Genomic DNA, 17,427 nt, shown 5'->3' on the forward strand with positions numbered 1-17,427 from the left:
GCCCCATCTTACCTTTTGTAGATCTACGACATCTCCTTTCCTCTCACAAGCTTCCGGTCTCCGGAACGCGATTGGTGGACTTTGACGTGACGTGATTTACGCAGGCAAACATGGCGGCATTAGAGCAGTGAATGCTTGTTGCCTTGTGAAATTTACGAGGTAAATATTATCTGCAGCTAAGATTTTGTTGCGTGGAACCCAAATAGGCGTCACTTTGATGCGATTAACTTTTCCCAGCGGCTTTGGCGAATCGTAATGTCGTTAATGCTCAAAAAAGTGTTAAAACCGTTTCAAACGAGTGGCTAGTTCTGAGTTGAAGACCACGTTGAGCTAATTTTCAATGTGTTTCAATGGCTGTGCTTCTTTTCTACTGCTCAGGTTCAATATAAATGCTGCCATCAGCAATGACATGTTGAGACACTGAACAGTTTGGGGTTCTAGTCTCACGTCATCAGAAATGGCAAACGTCCAAACGCCACACGAGAAGGTGATCAAATCCCATGTGGAGCAGAATCCTCCACAAACCTCCCAGACGTCTAAAAGCAGCTACTGCATTTTGTGTCGCAGCTGGTATTTGAGGCATGTAAGTGGCTCTTAATTCACCGAAGCATCTGGATTCTCAGTAGAGATGAATAACCTGCAGTTTCTTTATAGATAATTTGTAATCTTGATAATATGTCTCTAATTACAGGAAGCACACGAGCATATGCACAGCATGCTGCATCACAGAGAGCTGGAGTCAGTGTTGGGCAAGTGAGTACTGTGTCTAATTTGAGAAATGTGTGTTTATCACTGCTGATGACAAACACTTTTCATTCAGTCAGACATACAGTGCAGTGCAAGAGTCTTGAACCACCTCTCTTTTCTTTATACGCTGCCTCGGAGAAGCCAAAACCTTTTGCAGTTTTTCAAGTAGCCTTGAACAATATTGAAAATGACAAAGTTTCACTGACATATAACCGTATTTTTAATTCTGACAGTATATGTTGTACCCTTTCTTGAACAGAGATACCTTTCATGACTGTCAGGCGTGCAAAGCTTCCTCCATGGGTTTAAATGAGTATGCCAAGCACATCTCGACCGTTCAGCACAAAGCCAAGTTGAAGAGCTTGATGTCCAAAAATGTGAAGCCCCTGTCTCTGTTTAAGACTCTCAGCACAGAGTCTATAACCCAGATCAAGGAGAGAAACAAGACACTGAAAAGAGAGAAGTAAGTTTTTCACCTGTTTTTAATAAAACGATTGGAATCTCTCCATGTTATAATATGTTGTTGATGGAAACGACTGCCTTTTTTTTTTTTTCTCCCGCCGTAGGAAGAAAGTAACAAAAAAAAAGAAAAAGAAACTGAAGCAGGTGGCTGGTCAGAGGCGTGCTCATTTGTCAAAGGGAACCACCAAAACAAAGACTGGTGCATCCAAAGTGGAAAAGCATAGACAGTCAAAACAGGTGCAGCTGGAGCAAAGGCAGAATGATGAGCACAAAGGCAGGAGCAATGGTGTCGTCCAGAACAAGGAGAACAAAGTATCCAGTAAGCAAAGACCTCCTCACAATGCAGAATCAAGCCTTCATTGTCAAAGCAGGAGACTGGCTCCTATGTCTGGAGAGCCCGAAGGTCGAAGCTGGCATAACGCTTCTGTCAACAATCAGCCCTGCCGAGTCAAACTTGTGACCTCCCAAATGGAAAGATTCGTCAAGACTCAAGGGGGTGCCACCGATCTCTGGCACCAGATGGCAGGACCTTCTGTGAGCCAGTACAACTATCGCAGCAGGAAGTATAATGGTGCAACAAACACAGTCTTCACCAGCGACCAGCTCCCTGATAATGGAGCCATCATCTTTGATCGGAGCCAAGCTGCGACTACAGGGCAGGAAAGTGTACGCCGCTCAGCTCAACCTGCACCGGCCAACAGCGCAGCTCCTATACGAGAAGTTGATGTCACTGCCATGCTGAAGCAAATCAGAAGAGCGCTGGGTGTGAGGGAGCCATGCAGAGCAGACCGAGAAGCCCGGAGACAGAAGAGTGAGGCCGGCGTCCAGGTGGCTGATCCCGTGACCTCACAACAAAGCAGAACTGAGGCAGAGCAGCCAGCAGGCACCTCCGCTCTGACTGAAAAAGCTCAGGACCATGAAAAGAGCTCAGGAGGTGCAGACAGACTGCCAAACAACGGGAATAATGCATCTCAGGCGGCCACCAACGGCCTGACTTCACCTAAAAGATGTACTGAAAAGACCGCTTCATCTGAGCCAGACTCAAACAAACCTAAGGTTCGAATTGCTCACAAAGCAGGCCAAGCTCATGGGGAGAAGGAGGCTGGATGTAAATCAACTACAAACACGTTGCTTAGCTTTTCGGGGGCCAGGAGTAATCAGAACTGGACAGCGGGGCATGAGGAGGTGAAAAGGAAGGCAAAAGGCACGCAGAGGTGAGGAAATCGCCATCCAATAAGGTGTTTCGTTGTATTTGTGCTTTCCCAGTTTGGAGTTGATATTTCTTTATGCTATTTGTTGTCACTGTTTAAACTTTCAGGTTTGGAATTGAGTTGTCGAATCGTCCGACTCACCAAGGCAGCTCAGTGCGTCCGCAGGACTTTGACATGCCGCTGTCCGAAGGCTTCCACTGGGAGTCGTTTCCAGACTCTGTTTCGGTGCCACACTCGACTGCACCCCCTCCATTCCGAGACACTGCTGATACTGAGCGTGACACAGGGACACAGTCAGACTCTCAGGTTCAGGAAGCTTCAGGGCAGCCGGCTGCAGCTCAGGATCCTGGCAGCAGCCAGACAGCTGCACAAATACAGATGAAAGTGGAGCCAAACTTTGAGGATTTTAATTCAGATTTAAGGGGCAGCACTAGTGCCAGCAAGAGGAAACACACCACGGTGACGGTGATTAGTACTGCATGCTGTGACGCATTTCCGAAACATCCAGTTTGCAGATGCATTTCAGTGGTGGAATTGATATGTTTTTGCAGGTTGACGGTCATTCTGACAAGGAGCCAAGTGGGAAAAAGAAGAAAACAAAGTCAAACAAAGGTGATTCTGATGATTAGTAAGATTTTTTTTAGGTAACAAACCTTTTTATATGCAATGAAATATAAGAAACTGGAACAAACATTGTCACATTTGACCTCTGACCTCTCCGTCAAGGCCAATTGATTAAGCTTAAGGTCAAAGTGACAATCATGCTATATTTAAAACGATGTTTCTTGCTGCCACTGTTTGTATTGACATCATATTGGGAATGATATATGGGGATTCTAAATATCACGTTAACCTTCTACCTCAATCTGCTTTCAAACGTTCATAAACTGTCTTTTATCCTTAAAACTATGCTTAAATTCTGAGGCAGCTTAAGATAATGTAGCAGTTCAAACATTCGTCAGTCATTCCCACTTTTTTTTCCCTCCACTTGCAGATCAGGAACAAATGGACCAGCTGTTGGCGGTGTCACTGCGTGAGGAAGAGTTGAGCCACTCATTGCAGAATTTGGACAAGTCTCTGGTCCAGGCCCGTAATGCTCTGCAAACTGCGTATGCAGAAGTCCAGAGACTTTTGCTACTGAGACAGCAGGTAATGAAGAAATGTCCAATAAATAAATGTTTGACCTCAAAGGAGCCATTCATAAGTTTGGGTCTTTCTGCTGTTTTAGTTCACTTCTGAGGTCAACAGCCTAAGAGCCAAGCGCATTGAGATCCTGCAGGGAATGCAAGGTACGGTAGATGTACACTGGCAGTGAAAACTTGAACTCAGAATGGTTCCGTGGGCAACAAATGCCTTTCTCTCGTCTTTCTTAATCTCTTCCAGAAGGGTACTCAGGAACATCGTCATCGGCGGGAGCTGCCAGTGTTCGATCTCCCTCCATTCCTCCTTCGAGCCTGTTACCTGGCTCCTCAATAACTCAGCAATCGGCTTCCACAGCTCCAGCATTATCCATCACCCCACCTCTTCCAGCTCCGCTCGTTTTAACAGTGAAGCAAGAAATGTGCCATCGGTCCACACTTGGACAAGCCAGCCACTTGTCCACAACAGTGCCCAGTAAAACCGATGCTGCTCAGGTCCCTCTGAACCAACCCGTATCTTTGTTTCCCTCCCTGCTGCTCCCACAAACACACTTAGCAGCTCCCTTAACTGCTGCTGCTGCCATCTCTGCCAATCAGTCCAACGCAGAGTGCTCCACATCTGCAAATATACTTCTTTCTCTTGAATCATCTGCCAGGCAGCAGCAGCAAGAAACAAGAGCGGGATTACAGGACTGTGCAATGACAAAGATGGTGGCCAAAGAACCAGAGCCAGCCGGTGGTAATCCCGAAAGAGAAAAACGACAACCTGTGGCAGATGACAAGGGGAACGAGAGCGACGATTCTGTTGAAATGATCGATCACTCCAACATGGAGGTCATAGCCGTCGATGAATCGGACTGTGAGGACTCATTTGGAAAAGATTTAAAGGTTCCGGCGCAGCTACAGGAGCCGCCTCACTCTGTGAATGCTGAGTTCAGCTCTGCAAGCACACAAACGTCTCAACAAAGTCAGGACAACAGGTGAGGTTCACGCTTTGGATCGTTTCAGGGTTCCAATCCTGAACTTTACAGGAAAACTGATCCATTTCTCTCATCCCTTCAGTGAAATTAAGCCGTCAGCTTTGGAAGGGAAAGATGCCAACACGCCTGCAGGTGAGTAATCTCTGCTGTTTGTCAGCAATGATAAAACATACTGCCTTTTTTGAGCTAAAATGTACCATGAAAATTTCAAATATGTATTATTTTTTTTTAGATTCTTAAAACAAAGAAAGAAATAAACCTAGTCGCTGTTATTTCAGCATCCGTTGATGATGAGGAGCCATCCTTGGGAGAGTTTCTAAATCACAGCGGCCCCGTGAACAGCCTTCAAGTCCACAATGGCGTCCTGTACACGTGCTCGGGGGACAACACGGCTCGGGCCTACAGTCTAGTGGTATGTTCTTGGCACTTCAAAATTTTGTCCAGTTTTATCTCTAGTGCATTTTTTTTCAATTTGAGTCTCTGAACTGGACTTCTCAAGTATCTTTGTGGCATTGGTGCAGTTTTTAATGAAATGAGCTGACAGTTAACCACGAGCAGGGGTTAAAGTGGGATTTGGCATTGATTCACGCTGGGTGTAGAATTACTAACGGTACCAGCTGAATTCAGTAAGATGTAAGCAGATATTATGTAAGATATTTGGCTAATTTCCAGTTCCTATTTGCTAAAATTTCACTTGCAGTTCCCACCTGTGAAACTGTGCAGAAACCTTGCAGACATGCTCCTCTTTAGTAGGCAGCTATAAGCTTAACTACAGCAACCTCAGCTTTACGTGTGCACCATGAATGCATCACAGGGGTGAGACGTGGTGTGTTCAAGGTGTAAATGAGCCGTGGGACGTTATTTTCTTATCACTGAAGTATCTTCAGGCCATCACCAGAAGCAGCGCCGGGCTGCAGCGTGTGAACTCCTATCAATAGGCACTAACCTGACTGCCAGATTTAGTTGCTCATTAGCTGAATGCCGTCTTTCCAAACCTTTCTGGTCCACTTTAGCCCTGACTATGGACAGCATAGCAGATTGTAAATGTGAATAAGAGGTTGCTGGCAGTTGATTGGAGAAATTGGTCGTAAACTTGCAGTTGTGCCATTTAATGTGGTGGTTTCAGGTCCAAGCCACACCTTTCTTTGGAAGGTAAATGTGCTCTGTTTCTGATCTGCATTGCACTTTTACAAGTTTTACTGCCACTCTGTGGTTAGTTAGCCAGTGTTTGCAGACAAGCATTTTTCATGCAAATGGATGGAAACTGAGGGCCATCTGCTAGCGACCAAATCGATCACAGTGAGGTTTTTGGTACAGCACCCTCTTTGAGAGGGATTTTAATCAGACAAAAGCGACTGAATGTCACTGTTTTGTCTTTAAAGAAATGTATGTCACTTTCCTCTATTATTAACATCTATATTTTGTCTTCTGTATCCAGACCAAGGAGTGCTTAACAATATTTGACGGTCACACAAATAAAATCAACTGTCTACTGGTGTCATCCATCCCAAATATGCCGACACGCCTCTACACAGGATCCAGCGATCAAACTATCCGCTGTTACAGCATAAAGGTATATAATGTCTTGATAGGACTTAATGTGGTTGGTGTTGGACGTGTTTTTGGAAGTAATAAAGTGCTGCTGTCACAAAGTTGCCCACTGGCTGGATTTTAGTGTGAAACTCAGTCAGAATGTGTTTGTTGAAGTAAACGTGTGTTTTGTTGAGCATTTATTGATTTTGTCTTATAATCGACTGTTTTCTGCAGTCTAAGAAGTGTCTGGAGCAGCTTGCCCTTCCTGACAGAGTGCTGTATTTGCACATAGCCTGGAATATTCTGTATGCTGGGACTGCCAGCGGATCAGTTGCTAGCTATGATGTAAAGGTCAGTGAAATTGGATAATTACATGCCATACTGTTCATTTAGAAAAAACAATATATATATATCCCTTCTCTTCTTTCCAACAACTTTGATCTTTTTAGACTCTGAAACAGCTGGATGTGTTCGAGTGCCACGGCCCACGAGGCGTGAGCTGCCTGGGCACAGCTCAGGAGGGCGCTCGCCGGCTGCTTCTGGTCGGATCGTATGACAGCACTATCAGCGTGCGCGATGCCAAGAGCGGCTTGCTGCTGCGGTCACTGGAAGGTCACACCAAGACTGTACTTTGTATGAAGGTGGGGAAATTCTACATCCTTTAACAGTCTGTTTTGCTGAAAACGGTTATTAAAGTTTTCATAATCAACATCAAGTCTGTGTTGACATCAGAGTCAACATTCAGCATGTGGTAAAACTTGATAGTCATAAAATGACAACAGTGAAAATGTTTTGTTTTCTGTATGTGTGGGAGGAAATGGTTGGCTGGTGTTTGGTTTATTACCTGCAGGCAGCACTTCTTGCATCTTGTTGACTTTGGTTGTTGTTGTTGTTGTTTTCAGGTAGTGAATGACCTGGTTTTCAGTGGTTCCAGTGACACATCTGTACATGCCCACAACATCCATGTAAGTGACTTGACTTACTTAAAAAAGATCAATGAAATTATGCTAGCAGGAATTTTCAGAGTTATTAGTGTTATTTTAAAAAAGTTGAATTCTGTTTTAATGTTTTGTTTTAGTTTTTTAGTTTGGGTGTTTTTAGTCATAAAATATTGATGTTTTATCACATGAAAGATGCAGACACCAAATCATTTCTGCTAGCATGAGTTTTTTTGTTTTGTTTTTTTTTTAAGCCTGGTTACCAGTCAACCATAAAAGGCTCATTTTTGTCCGGCAGCCGCGTAAAAACTCAATTTTTAAAAATGCAATAACTCAAGAACAAGCTGGTGAAGGATTTTGAAATTAACACAGTTGGTGCATCTACTAAAAATCTCAAAAGAATTTGAATCTCAGGGAGCTTGACCTCAAGATCAAGGTCAGAGGTACTTTTTTTTTAAAAACGTGAACAGAATAAATCGAGAAAGATGTCACTGAAGATTTTTGAACTGCTACCGTAGAGGCACTACTAAAAGTGTCTGACGACTTCTAATCCTGGTAACCTTGATTTCAAGGTCAGAGGCCAACTTTTGTGAAAATCACTGAGGATTTTTGGATTTATAACATAGGTGCTTCTACTAAGAAGCTGAGGGCTATTACTGTTGGCTGCCGGTATTTTTAGTGTAACTTTAGTAATGTGTGCGAGCCTTGTGCTTTTGGTAAGTGATGTGTGTTTTTTATCGTTTAGTTTTGTTGCCATGTTTTCCTGTCTGCAGACGGGCGAGTTGGTTCGCATCTACAAGGGTCACGGTCATGCTGTCACATCAATTGTCATCTTGGGGAAAGTGATGGTAACAGCCTGTTTGGATAAACTGGTTCGAGTTTATGAGCTACAGGTATTATGACTGTATTTTCTTCCAAAATAGAACAGAAAAGAACGCAACAAAGTCGTTTTTGAATGGATGATTAGGTTACAATTTTTTTTCTTTTGTAAATGACCGTTACAAATCCATTTAGACTTTAAATGCTGTGCTGCTTTGGTTGATGCTACATATTTGTCCCTGTGCATGTAATTACACAATTTGAGGAACTTTGATTTTTTTTTTCTTCCACCTTTTTAGGTATTTAAAAAAAAAAAAAAAATTTTTTTATAAAAACCTTTGTAATCTGTTTTTAGTTACAGTTATCTGTTGTCTTGTGTGTGTGTGCACGTGTTTTGCTTTTTGTTTAGTCTCACGACCGGCTGCAGGTATATGGCGGTCACAGTGACATGGTGATGTGCATGGCTGTACATAAAAGTGTGGTAAGTGCAATTAAAACCGGTCCAGCTGTATTTTTTTGCTTTTTAAATATAAACTTGCTTGGCAGCGGTTCATACAGGAAGGGATGAATAAACACTGCTGACTTGTGTCTCTGTGGTCGATTGCTCCACACGCAGATCTACACAGGCTGTTACGATGGCAGCGTTCAAGCTGTAAAGCTCAACTTGATGAAAAACTACCGCTGCTGGGTAAGAACCTGATGTTATAAACTGGAACAGTGACTCCTCCACGTTCACAGTGTCTTTTTCTTGAAGATTTTTTCTTGTATTTGCTCTCTTTCCAGTGGCAGAATTGCTCTCTGATCTTTGGCATGCAGGATCACTTGCTACAGCACCTTACTAAAGATCACAGCAACCAAAATCTGCAGACGGTCAAGTGTCGCTGGAGAGGCTGCGACACTTTTTTTGCCACGCAGCATTCAGTCAGACAGGTAGTGAACAGTTTGTTAGCGTACCTCATTAGCTAGGCTATGTGTTTTCTTCTTGTGGTTCATTCAGAGAGACCAGTTTGTCAGCTTTGTTTGCATTTTGCCGCAGGAGCTTTCTGAACACATGCAGACTCACGTGGAGAACGACAGTAACGTGCAGCCCTGATGGGAATGGTGGTAAAGTGATGCAGCAAGCCAGGGTGGAGTCTCAGACGCTCTCACGTTTTTGATTCCAGCTTGTCATTTTGATGGTATTCTGAGATTTCAAAGTCATCAAACTGCAAGTAAAATTCAGAAATTCTCTGAGATTAAAGTTAGAAAATTGAGAGAAATACACGACAGATTGTGTTTCAGTGAGAATGAGCAGCGGGTGATAGCTTGAGCTGGAAAACATGAGCTTCTAAATCATCTAAATCACTCTGTTGCTTTCTCCTGTAAACACACAGTGCTAAAAATCACTAGTGTGCTACTGATGGTTATAAAATAAAGCATAATGCGATAACTCATGCATGAACCTGATCAGCATATCTATGCAGAGTTAAGCCACTTGCTTTGTTTCTTCCTCTCATAAATGTGTCAATTAATCTCAGGCGATTTGTATTTTCTCACCGCTTTGTGAGTTAATAATAATATTCGGCTTTTTTCCTCTTAAAATATTCTGCATTTTTCTCCTATATTTACCACTTTAATCCCACAAAATTGAACTTCTTTTCCTTGGACGTTTATAACTGGTATTTTCTTGAAGTGCCACTAATCCATTAGATCATTTCATACTTTGTAATTTGGATTTATTTGTTAATTAAAATTGTTTCCTGCTTTTTTTTTTTTTTTTTCTTTTCTTCCTGTGAAGACGTCGAGCTGTCATGAATATCATTCATTTGTATGTGAAGCTAATAAACATGCAGCAAATTGAGAAACATGTCAGAATAACTGAAGTAGACTGTAAGGTGAACTCCACCAGCTGATGATGTTATGGAAGCTCGTGAAAAAAAAAAGTTTGCTCTCCATAAATCAACATTTCAAGTTGTATATCTTGACATTTCAACTTACTCAGAAGCACCTTAAAATTTTGGGGTATTTAGTAAGCCAAAATTTTGAGATGCGCAAAAGTTTCAACTTTGTCTGGCGATTTTTAAAAACTTATTTATATTTTTCCAGTGGCAGAATTGAGATTCCGTATGATACCCATGAGTTTTCTAGGAGACTCCTCGACTCCCCAGACAGACAGGAGAGATCAAAGATGATGCAGCAGAAGCAGAGATACTGTATTTCTTTGACACATAGCTGAACCGCCATGATTTTATTCATGTAAAGCCTCAATTCTCCTGCTTATTATTCCTTTATTTTGTTAGCTGACTTTTGGTCATTTTCACATTTCTGACTGTAACTCTTGGAAATGTTCTGTTTCCCTGTTTAACTTTGTTCTACATCACATATTTGAAACCAGGCTGTCCAAAGACTCTCCAGCAATCTTGTATAATAAAAGTCACGCCTTAATTTTAGTACAGTATGTATTTTATTTTGTTTAATACCTACTGTATGTGTACATCAATAAAATTACAACAAATAATCACAGTGTTTGCTTCCACTTTAAAATAAAAGCATTGATAGCCACATATTCTTTACGACTTAACAACAAAGGGAAATTCTGCATCTGTGCGTGTCTGTTTACATTTCACATTAACATCTGATGTAACCTGGTCATCAGAGCTCAGAAAACCTACTTCTTATCTGTTTTAATATTTAAAAGATTACAGGAATAAACCTGACCATTAAATCTGAATCTAGAGGAAATTGGAGCAATGACGAGCTACGTCGTGGTGAAGTTTATTCCAATCTCACGTGATGAATCGCCAACTGACATGGACATGATCTATGAGTACATCGTCAGCTGAAGCCACTGTAAAGAGAATAAAAGAATTATTGTCATTTACTATAGCACAGCAAAAGCCACCTTAATGATACCATTTCTGTGTTTTGGTTTTTACTGTGTGACTCAAGTCAGCAAAAAAGATATTAGAAACACCCTTCAGGGAAATGTAGTTTTCACTCTGTACATAGTACACTTCTCGATTTCTGTAGTTCCAAGCTTTTCCCCCCTCATTTTATTCCTACTTTAAGTTTTATTCTTTACAAGGTCACAAATGACCTAAATAGGACCAGATTAAGTTATGGAACGAGGCACAGAGCAGCAAAAATAAAGAGTGTCTTACCTCCAGGACGTTGAGCTTGATTATTCCATCTCCATCTTTGTCAAAGGCACTGAATGCTCCTATAAGAGACAACAGATTATGAAGCTGGGTAACTTTTCAGCCACTCAGAGCTGTAAAAATACATTAATTCATTCTGTAAGATAATTAGATTCAGTAAAGTAAATTTAATATCACTATATCATCATAACAATGTCTTATATCTATCAAATAGGCTAATAATCAGTCCTATGCAAGTGTTTTTGGCACCAGATGTGTGCGGTCTGTACTTACTGAACATGCCTTCTAGCCTCACAAAGCAGCAGATGTAACTATCAAAATCAATGTTCAGGCGTTCATCTGCATAGCGCATGGCTATGATGTCATACAGTTGTTTGTTGAGTTGAAACCCTGATATGGAGATAAAAAATATATATTTAAATATGTAAATTACATCATTCTCACATTAAACTGGAACGCACAGGCAAGGAGTGCATTGGCAAAATATGTTAATTCTAAAAAGAAATAATAATTATTGTGGTACAAATGAAAAATCTGTTTTTTCTGCTCACCTGCATCATTAACAGCATTCCTCATCTCGAAACTACTGATAGACCAGGTTTTATCTTTGTCGTAACGTTTGAAGATGAGCTGCAGACCCAAAGTCGGACAATCAGATAAAAACATATCAAGCATGAGCAGACATCAGCTGTGGTTAAAACTATCCTACCTGCCAGTCCTTGATCTTTTTCCACAAGTGTTTGAACTCCTGCAGATTCAGCTTTCCTGTCCCATCAGTCTGAGCACAAAAGCATCAGTCATGGAAACACCTGCTACGTACTGTTCAACCCAACTGTTTTACTTTGACTTTCCAGAATAAAGTATTTACATAAGGTGCAATGTTCTGTTCTGTTACTGGGAAACTGGGCAAACAGCAGAGTTATGTGCACGCAATCCTCTAATTGAAATCAGTTGGAAGGATACGTCCATTAAGGCGATCATACTCCGACACGTCTCGAGGCTGAAACCTTCTGACTTTATGTTATTATCTGTGGAAAAGCACAGCTCACTGTGAATGCCGAGCACGCTGGCGGCAGCTGTAATCGCAATCTTTTCTGCGTACTCACGTTTGGAAAGCACGTTTTTTAAGATCGTTTTGAGTTCATTGGCACAGATCTGCATGTCCTGAGGGAGCGATGATTTGTTTCATATTAGCTGATGAGAGTCTTTATAGTGTTGTCCTCAAACTAACTGTGCAATACTCACATCACCAGCAATCTGTTGGTAAATAGCCCCGAACTGCTTTTCCTCGTCGGTTTCCTCAGGTTGGAGAAGTTTCTGCTGAAGGAGAGAGGAAAGAAATTATTTACAAAGACAGGTTCACAAAAAGAAACTGCGAAGACTTAGAAACGTGAAGGAAAGAAACACTGATGAACTTTGCTGTGCAGCAGTAACTAAAGATTAGAAATAAGGTTTCAAAGTTCGAATGCTTCTAACTCAAAGAGTCCAACACCTGTAGTTGTGGAAGAAGAAAGTTTTCACAGGAATCTGTGCAGTCCCATGAAAAACTAAAGCATGGCTGATTCAGTCACTTGTAGAACTGCACAATAACCTGAAGTAATCATTTTCTGTATGACTTTATGAGTCTTTACAATGTTGCGTCAGTTCATTGGGGACATTTGAGCACAGGACCTCGATTCTTTTCTTTTTCAGTCATTCTGTTGTAGATTTGTTGTTGCACGACCCAGTTTCAGCTTTCGGCAGCTGTTGACGGATGGCCTCACATTTGGATCTAGAATACTTTGGTATACACAGGAGTTTATGGTTGACTCAATGACAGCAAGGTGTCCAGGTCCTGTGGCTGCCAAACAAGCCCACATCATCACCCCTCCCTCAGCATGCTTGGCAGTTGGTATGAGGTTTTTGTGTTGATATGTTGTGTTTGGTTTTCACTAAACGGGATGTCGTGCACCTTCACTTTGGTCTCGTCTGTCTAAAGGACACTGTTCTAGAAGTCTTGTGGTTTATTCAGATTCAACTTTCTAAGCCAAAGCTCTGCTGCCATGTTTGTTTTAGAGAATAGAGGCTTCTTCCTGACAACTCTTCCAGTTCAGTTTCTCTGAGTATTACCTTGGGGTAAACTTGGTGATACATCCACTCCTGGGAAGATTGTTGCATCATATTGACACACAACAGAATTTTTCTCATCAGTAAACAGTCAAAATCTCTGATTTAAAGAGGTGCTCCCACTTTCTGATGATCAATTAATCAAGTGCATTTGATTACAAGCACCTAAAAGCACTAACAGTATACGTCGTTTCTGAGAGGACTGCAAAGAAAACTTTTTTACACGAGTTATGGATATAAGTTTTAAAACTTAAGTTTATATAGACATATAAGCGATCAAAGTGGCACCTTTGAGGAATTCCCCCTTTCATCAATTCATGACCCAATGCATGCGTCCAAATCAACAAAGACTGGTTTCACCAGAAGATTAAAGTACTGGAACGGCCCAGCCAGAGCCCAGACTCCACTACTGAGTCTGTGTTTGGCTTTGTGGGGAAATAATTGTGGATAATCTTCTTCCTGCCAGACAACGATTTTTCCTGATGTTCGAAGCAACAAAGTTGGGTAATTTTCAAAAGGTTTTCACTTGAAGATTTCACTTAAATTTTATACAGAAAACTGTACACTCAGTCAGTCTCTATTTGGTACTACTGTGCAGTATCATGTAGTCCAATACATCTTCTCTATCATAGGATGCATTTATAGCACTCATAATAATCAGTTGCTGCTGACATTGTTGTAAAAGTGTAAATCAAATTTCATATAAATTAATAAAGTCATATTTAAAGGTAGTGTTACACTAAAATATATCGACAGAGTGTGGCTTTTATCAGTCTATTTAATCATTAAATGATTGGATGTGTTTCTCTATGATACCAGAGGAGAGCAGCATATGGGAAAAACAAGACTGCGGACAGCTAACATTAGAGTGTCTCTACAGGAAAACAGGTGCAGCTGAGTTACTTGAGCTCTACTGGCTTCAGACTCAATTGTTTTATTCCCAGTCATGTTATCTGATCCAGTAAAGATTGCATTTTGGAGTCATCAGTCACCAGGAAAATATGACAGACATGAGCTGTTTGCCATGTGACAGAAGACTCGCCACACCAAGGACATTTACCTTTGGTTTCTTCTTCTTCTCCCCCCGAATCGTGTCGTGCTCGATTTCTTTGCTGGCCAGTGCTCTATCTGACACAAATACAATAGGCTGACATGTAGAAAAGACAAAAAGAATTTAAAAAAAGAGTCAGTTTGCAGTAATCCCACTGGTCATAAACTCTACATTTAATATTGTGTCGGCAAACGCTTCTAATAGCTGACACGTGTTGGAAAGGAGCAGTGAAAAAAGAGCTCAGCAAAAAAGCAGCCTAACAATCCAACTGCTACAGACATTCATTACCTTTTCTTTCTGTTTCTTTTCTTGCTGGTGACCAATAAGACAAGGAGAGACAAAAAGATGAAATGAGATGAAATGGAGGAGGAAACACTTGGAAGTTCAAGTCTATTAGTTGGTCTGAGTACAGAACATATGCATCAGAACAAGCTAGGGAAAGTTCAAGAGTAAAGTTAATGAATATGTAAGACACAAAGCTGGGCTTTGAAATCAAATTCTAACCGACATTCCAGTGATCTGTAGGACATGCTGATCTGAAAGGCATATTAATGCAGACTTTAAACAGGTCATATTAGTGTCATATTCAGCCAGATATATGTATGTATGAATGTGGGCGGGGCCCTGCCACTTTTTGTTGGAGCAGCCAATTAGGAGCGAGTGAGGTTAAGTGGAAGGGAGCTTGTTTCATACAGTGGATTAACTGAAGGGGGTGCACCTAGGATACATGAGGGTTATTTTGAACCAAATATATGCAAAGCTACTTAAGTTGAGTCCAAGAATACGGAGTTGTATGTGAGCATAGTGTTAAAGTTAAATGTGGCATCTAATGACTGTCTGCTGCACTCCATGGAAAGATGAATGTAGTATTTTCATCCTTCTTGAAGCGGGATTTTCCCCCCAAAATTCTTTATCTTTTCTACTTTTCATCTCTAGTGCTTTGGTGTAAGGAACTGAACCTGCATATCTGTATGTATGGATTAACAACCCCGTCTTTGTGTCCTTCATCAGAGTCCTTCAGTTATATTAAAACTCCCATAAAAAGGAAAAGAGGTGATCTCCATTTCCATTTTGTACAAAAGAAACAATTAAAGAAGATATAATATGGTTTACACTTCCCCAAACAGTCAATACACTGTCACAGCTGAGAAAGTCCAGTATCTTCATTAACTGAGTGCAAGTATGATGAGGGAGTTGAGTGCTACAGTAAGGATGTGATGCAACCCCAACTAGCAAATTTGGCACTGTATAAATAAATAAACAAAATTGAATAGATGTTTCTGAAATACACTCACCAGCCACTTTATTAGGTACACCCATTCAACTGTTTGTTAACACAAATCAGCCAGTCATCGTGTACATTTCTTCAACAGCAGCAGAAGAACAGGAAACCGACGCTACAGTTTGCATAAGCTCACCAAAATTGGACAACAGGAGATTGGAAAAAAATTTGGGTGGTCTGAGTCTCAATTATGGATGGTTGGGTCAGAATTTGGTGTAACCAACATGTAGGCACAGATCCATCATGCCTTGTATCAACAATTCAGCCTGCTGGTGGTGGAATAATGGTGCGGGCACCTTTTGGTCTCCTTAGTACCAAAAACATTTAACTGCCAGAGCCTACCTGAGTGTTGTTGGTGACCATGTCTATTACTTTCTGACCACAGTGTATCCATCTTCTGATGGCTGTTTCCAGCACAGTAACATGCCATGTCACAAAACAGGGGCAGTTATAGCTCAGTAGGTAGAGTGGTGGCCCCATGATCGGAAGGTCGGGGGTTCAACTCCACTGAACGGTTACCCCGAGGTACCCCTGAGCAAGGTACCGTCCCTACACACTGCTCCCCAGGCGCTGCCTTATTACATTATTAAACTCAGATAATCTCAAACTCGTTTCTTGAACATGACAATAAGTTCACTGCACTCAAATAGCCTCCACAGTCCCATGATCTCAATCCAATAGAGTACCTTTGGGATGTGGTGGAACGGGAGAGTCCTATCACGTGTGCAGCTGACAAATCTGCAGAGCAAAAATGGTACAACCTAGTACTATGAAGGTATACCTAATGAAATGACCAGTGAGTGTGTGTGATTAAAACACAGGTTTCTAAACAGGAAAGATAAACCAGCCTTTCAGTTTACAGTCCACTGCAATAAAAGCAAGAACATATTTTAACCCCACTGCTTCTAACATTACGCTGCAAACCTGCGTTTGATCTGATCCAATCGTAGTCTCTGCCTCCCTGTGGAGAAAAGCAAACATACCTCAGCAATGCTGCCTTTCTACATCTTGTAATTTTAAAAGCAATTTGGCTCTCAAGAAAAACACGATAGTAACCCTTACTCTGATGTGCTCTGCTTCTCAGAGAAGACCCTGAGGATGAACTCTCCTTCTTCGTGGGGTTTAAAGATTGTGGGGATGATGACGTACTCACCGGGAGGCAGACAGAAACGCTCCGTTACCTCCCGCAGGTTAATGTAACTCTTGCATTTTGCCTTGGAGGCTGTGTAGAGGAAGAAGTCCTTCTGCAGATGTTGATTCTGCCCACACATCTGTGAACAGGGTTGTAGAAATGGTGACTTGTTAATGATAGCAATAAGAAATATTATAATGTATTGTAACTTTTCTTTCCCCCCTTTTTATACAAGTGAAACCTCTCTTGGGGATACAAGCAAATAAAGTGAAAGATGCAAGATCATTATACCTCCTTCGGCACCTGCAGAGACACAAAAGAAGTTAAATATCAGGTTAACTTCTCAAATCCTGGACACGTGCGTACTTTCTGAAGAAAAAATGAGGTGTGATCACTACCTCGTAGATGGAAAAGCCTATGGTGAGAAATTTGGCCCCTTGATGGCGCTGCATCCTTCGACCTTTCTGCATCAGTGCCACGACAACAGTGCAGGCCACCTGCTCGTCATCCGGGTCATCGTCCTCCTCATACAGCTGCAGACGATACTGAGGGTTTGTCCAAAACGTGTCTGTAAAATACACAAAGTAAATATGCAGCACAGATTCACATAAACACGAATTATGTAAGTGAGAGTTTTTACAATATCGTCTTTTAAAAGTATGAAAGCTGATCCAAAAAGAACAAAGCCTACCTGGGAAGTTCCTACAGCCACCAGCAGAGCTTCCTCTCACCCAGCGACCCTCGTGGACCGACACTGTCCAGGTGTTTCTTTCATCCCCCTGCAGCGTGTCGGGGGTCAGGTTGCACATCTCCAGCTTGCTGAAATTCTTCTTGAAATCAGCAAAGGACATCCTGAAGTGAAACACAAAAGAAGTAAAAATAAAAAAAAA

At 41.6% G+C, this 17,427-nt stretch overlaps 2 protein-coding genes across 3 annotated transcripts in view; one reads left to right on the top strand and one right to left on the bottom strand.

Annotated features, from left to right (window-relative positions):
* Positions 1-24: 24 nt before the first annotated feature.
* znf106b (zinc finger protein 106b) lies at positions 25-10,326 on the top strand. The gene is made up of 21 exons (XM_005731068.1): positions 25-159; positions 379-583; positions 692-753; positions 1,007-1,210; positions 1,314-2,423; positions 2,528-2,885; positions 2,972-3,032; positions 3,415-3,569; positions 3,649-3,709; positions 3,804-4,539; positions 4,622-4,671; positions 4,818-4,951; positions 5,978-6,112; positions 6,307-6,423; positions 6,522-6,713; positions 6,975-7,037; positions 7,784-7,903; positions 8,239-8,310; positions 8,446-8,517; positions 8,613-8,759; positions 8,866-10,326. Exons 2-21 carry the CDS (start codon positions 458-460, stop codon positions 8,920-8,922), a joined length of 4,032 nt encoding a protein of 1,343 aa, XP_005731125.1. The 5' UTR covers positions 25-159; positions 379-457; the 3' UTR covers positions 8,923-10,326.
* capn3b (calpain 3b) overlaps positions 10,254-17,427 on the bottom strand; it is a 15,841-nt gene continuing 8,667 nt past the window's right edge. The window contains exons 9-23 of one of the 2 annotated variants that reach the window (XM_005731064.1): positions 17,229-17,389; positions 16,936-17,105; positions 16,829-16,840; positions 16,468-16,676; positions 16,330-16,366; positions 14,412-14,435; positions 14,133-14,219; positions 12,212-12,283; positions 12,073-12,130; positions 11,930-11,994; positions 11,676-11,744; positions 11,518-11,596; positions 11,240-11,356; positions 10,970-11,028; positions 10,254-10,656 (exon numbers count right to left, since the gene is read on the bottom strand). In XM_005731064.1, the coding sequence (XP_005731121.1) occupies positions 10,630-10,656; positions 10,970-11,028; positions 11,240-11,356; positions 11,518-11,596; positions 11,676-11,744; positions 11,930-11,994; positions 12,073-12,130; positions 12,212-12,283; positions 14,133-14,219; positions 14,412-14,435; positions 16,330-16,366; positions 16,468-16,676; positions 16,829-16,840; positions 16,936-17,105; positions 17,229-17,389 (1,246 nt within the window). In that variant the 3' untranslated portion in view covers positions 10,254-10,629. Of the gene's footprint in view, positions 10,657-10,969; positions 11,029-11,239; positions 11,357-11,517; positions 11,597-11,675; positions 11,745-11,929; positions 11,995-12,072; positions 12,131-12,211; positions 12,287-14,132; positions 14,220-14,411; positions 14,436-16,329; positions 16,367-16,467; positions 16,677-16,828; positions 16,841-16,935; positions 17,106-17,228; positions 17,390-17,427 lie in introns of both variants that reach the window. The other variant, XM_005731062.1, reaches the window with a different exon arrangement.

This window comes from Pundamilia nyererei, unplaced genomic scaffold (assembly GCF_000239375.1).
Source record: "Pundamilia nyererei isolate P.nyererei 1_Seehausen unplaced genomic scaffold, PunNye1.0 scaffold00041, whole genome shotgun sequence".
NCBI lineage: Eukaryota > Metazoa > Chordata > Actinopteri > Cichliformes > Cichlidae > Pundamilia > Pundamilia nyererei.

Bases quoted from the DNA above. Each gene is read 5' to 3' on its own strand.
- znf106b (XM_005731068.1), top strand. From the start codon at position 458: ATGGCAAACGTCCAAACGCCACACGAGAAGGTGATCAAATCCCATGTG. The intron at 3,570-3,648 runs GTAATGAAGAAA...CTGCTGTTTTAG, and splicing joins TTTTGCTACTGAGACAGCAG to TTCACTTCTGAGGTCAACAG. The intron at 8,311-8,445 runs GTAAGTGCAATT...CTCCACACGCAG, and splicing joins TGGCTGTACATAAAAGTGTG to ATCTACACAGGCTGTTACGA.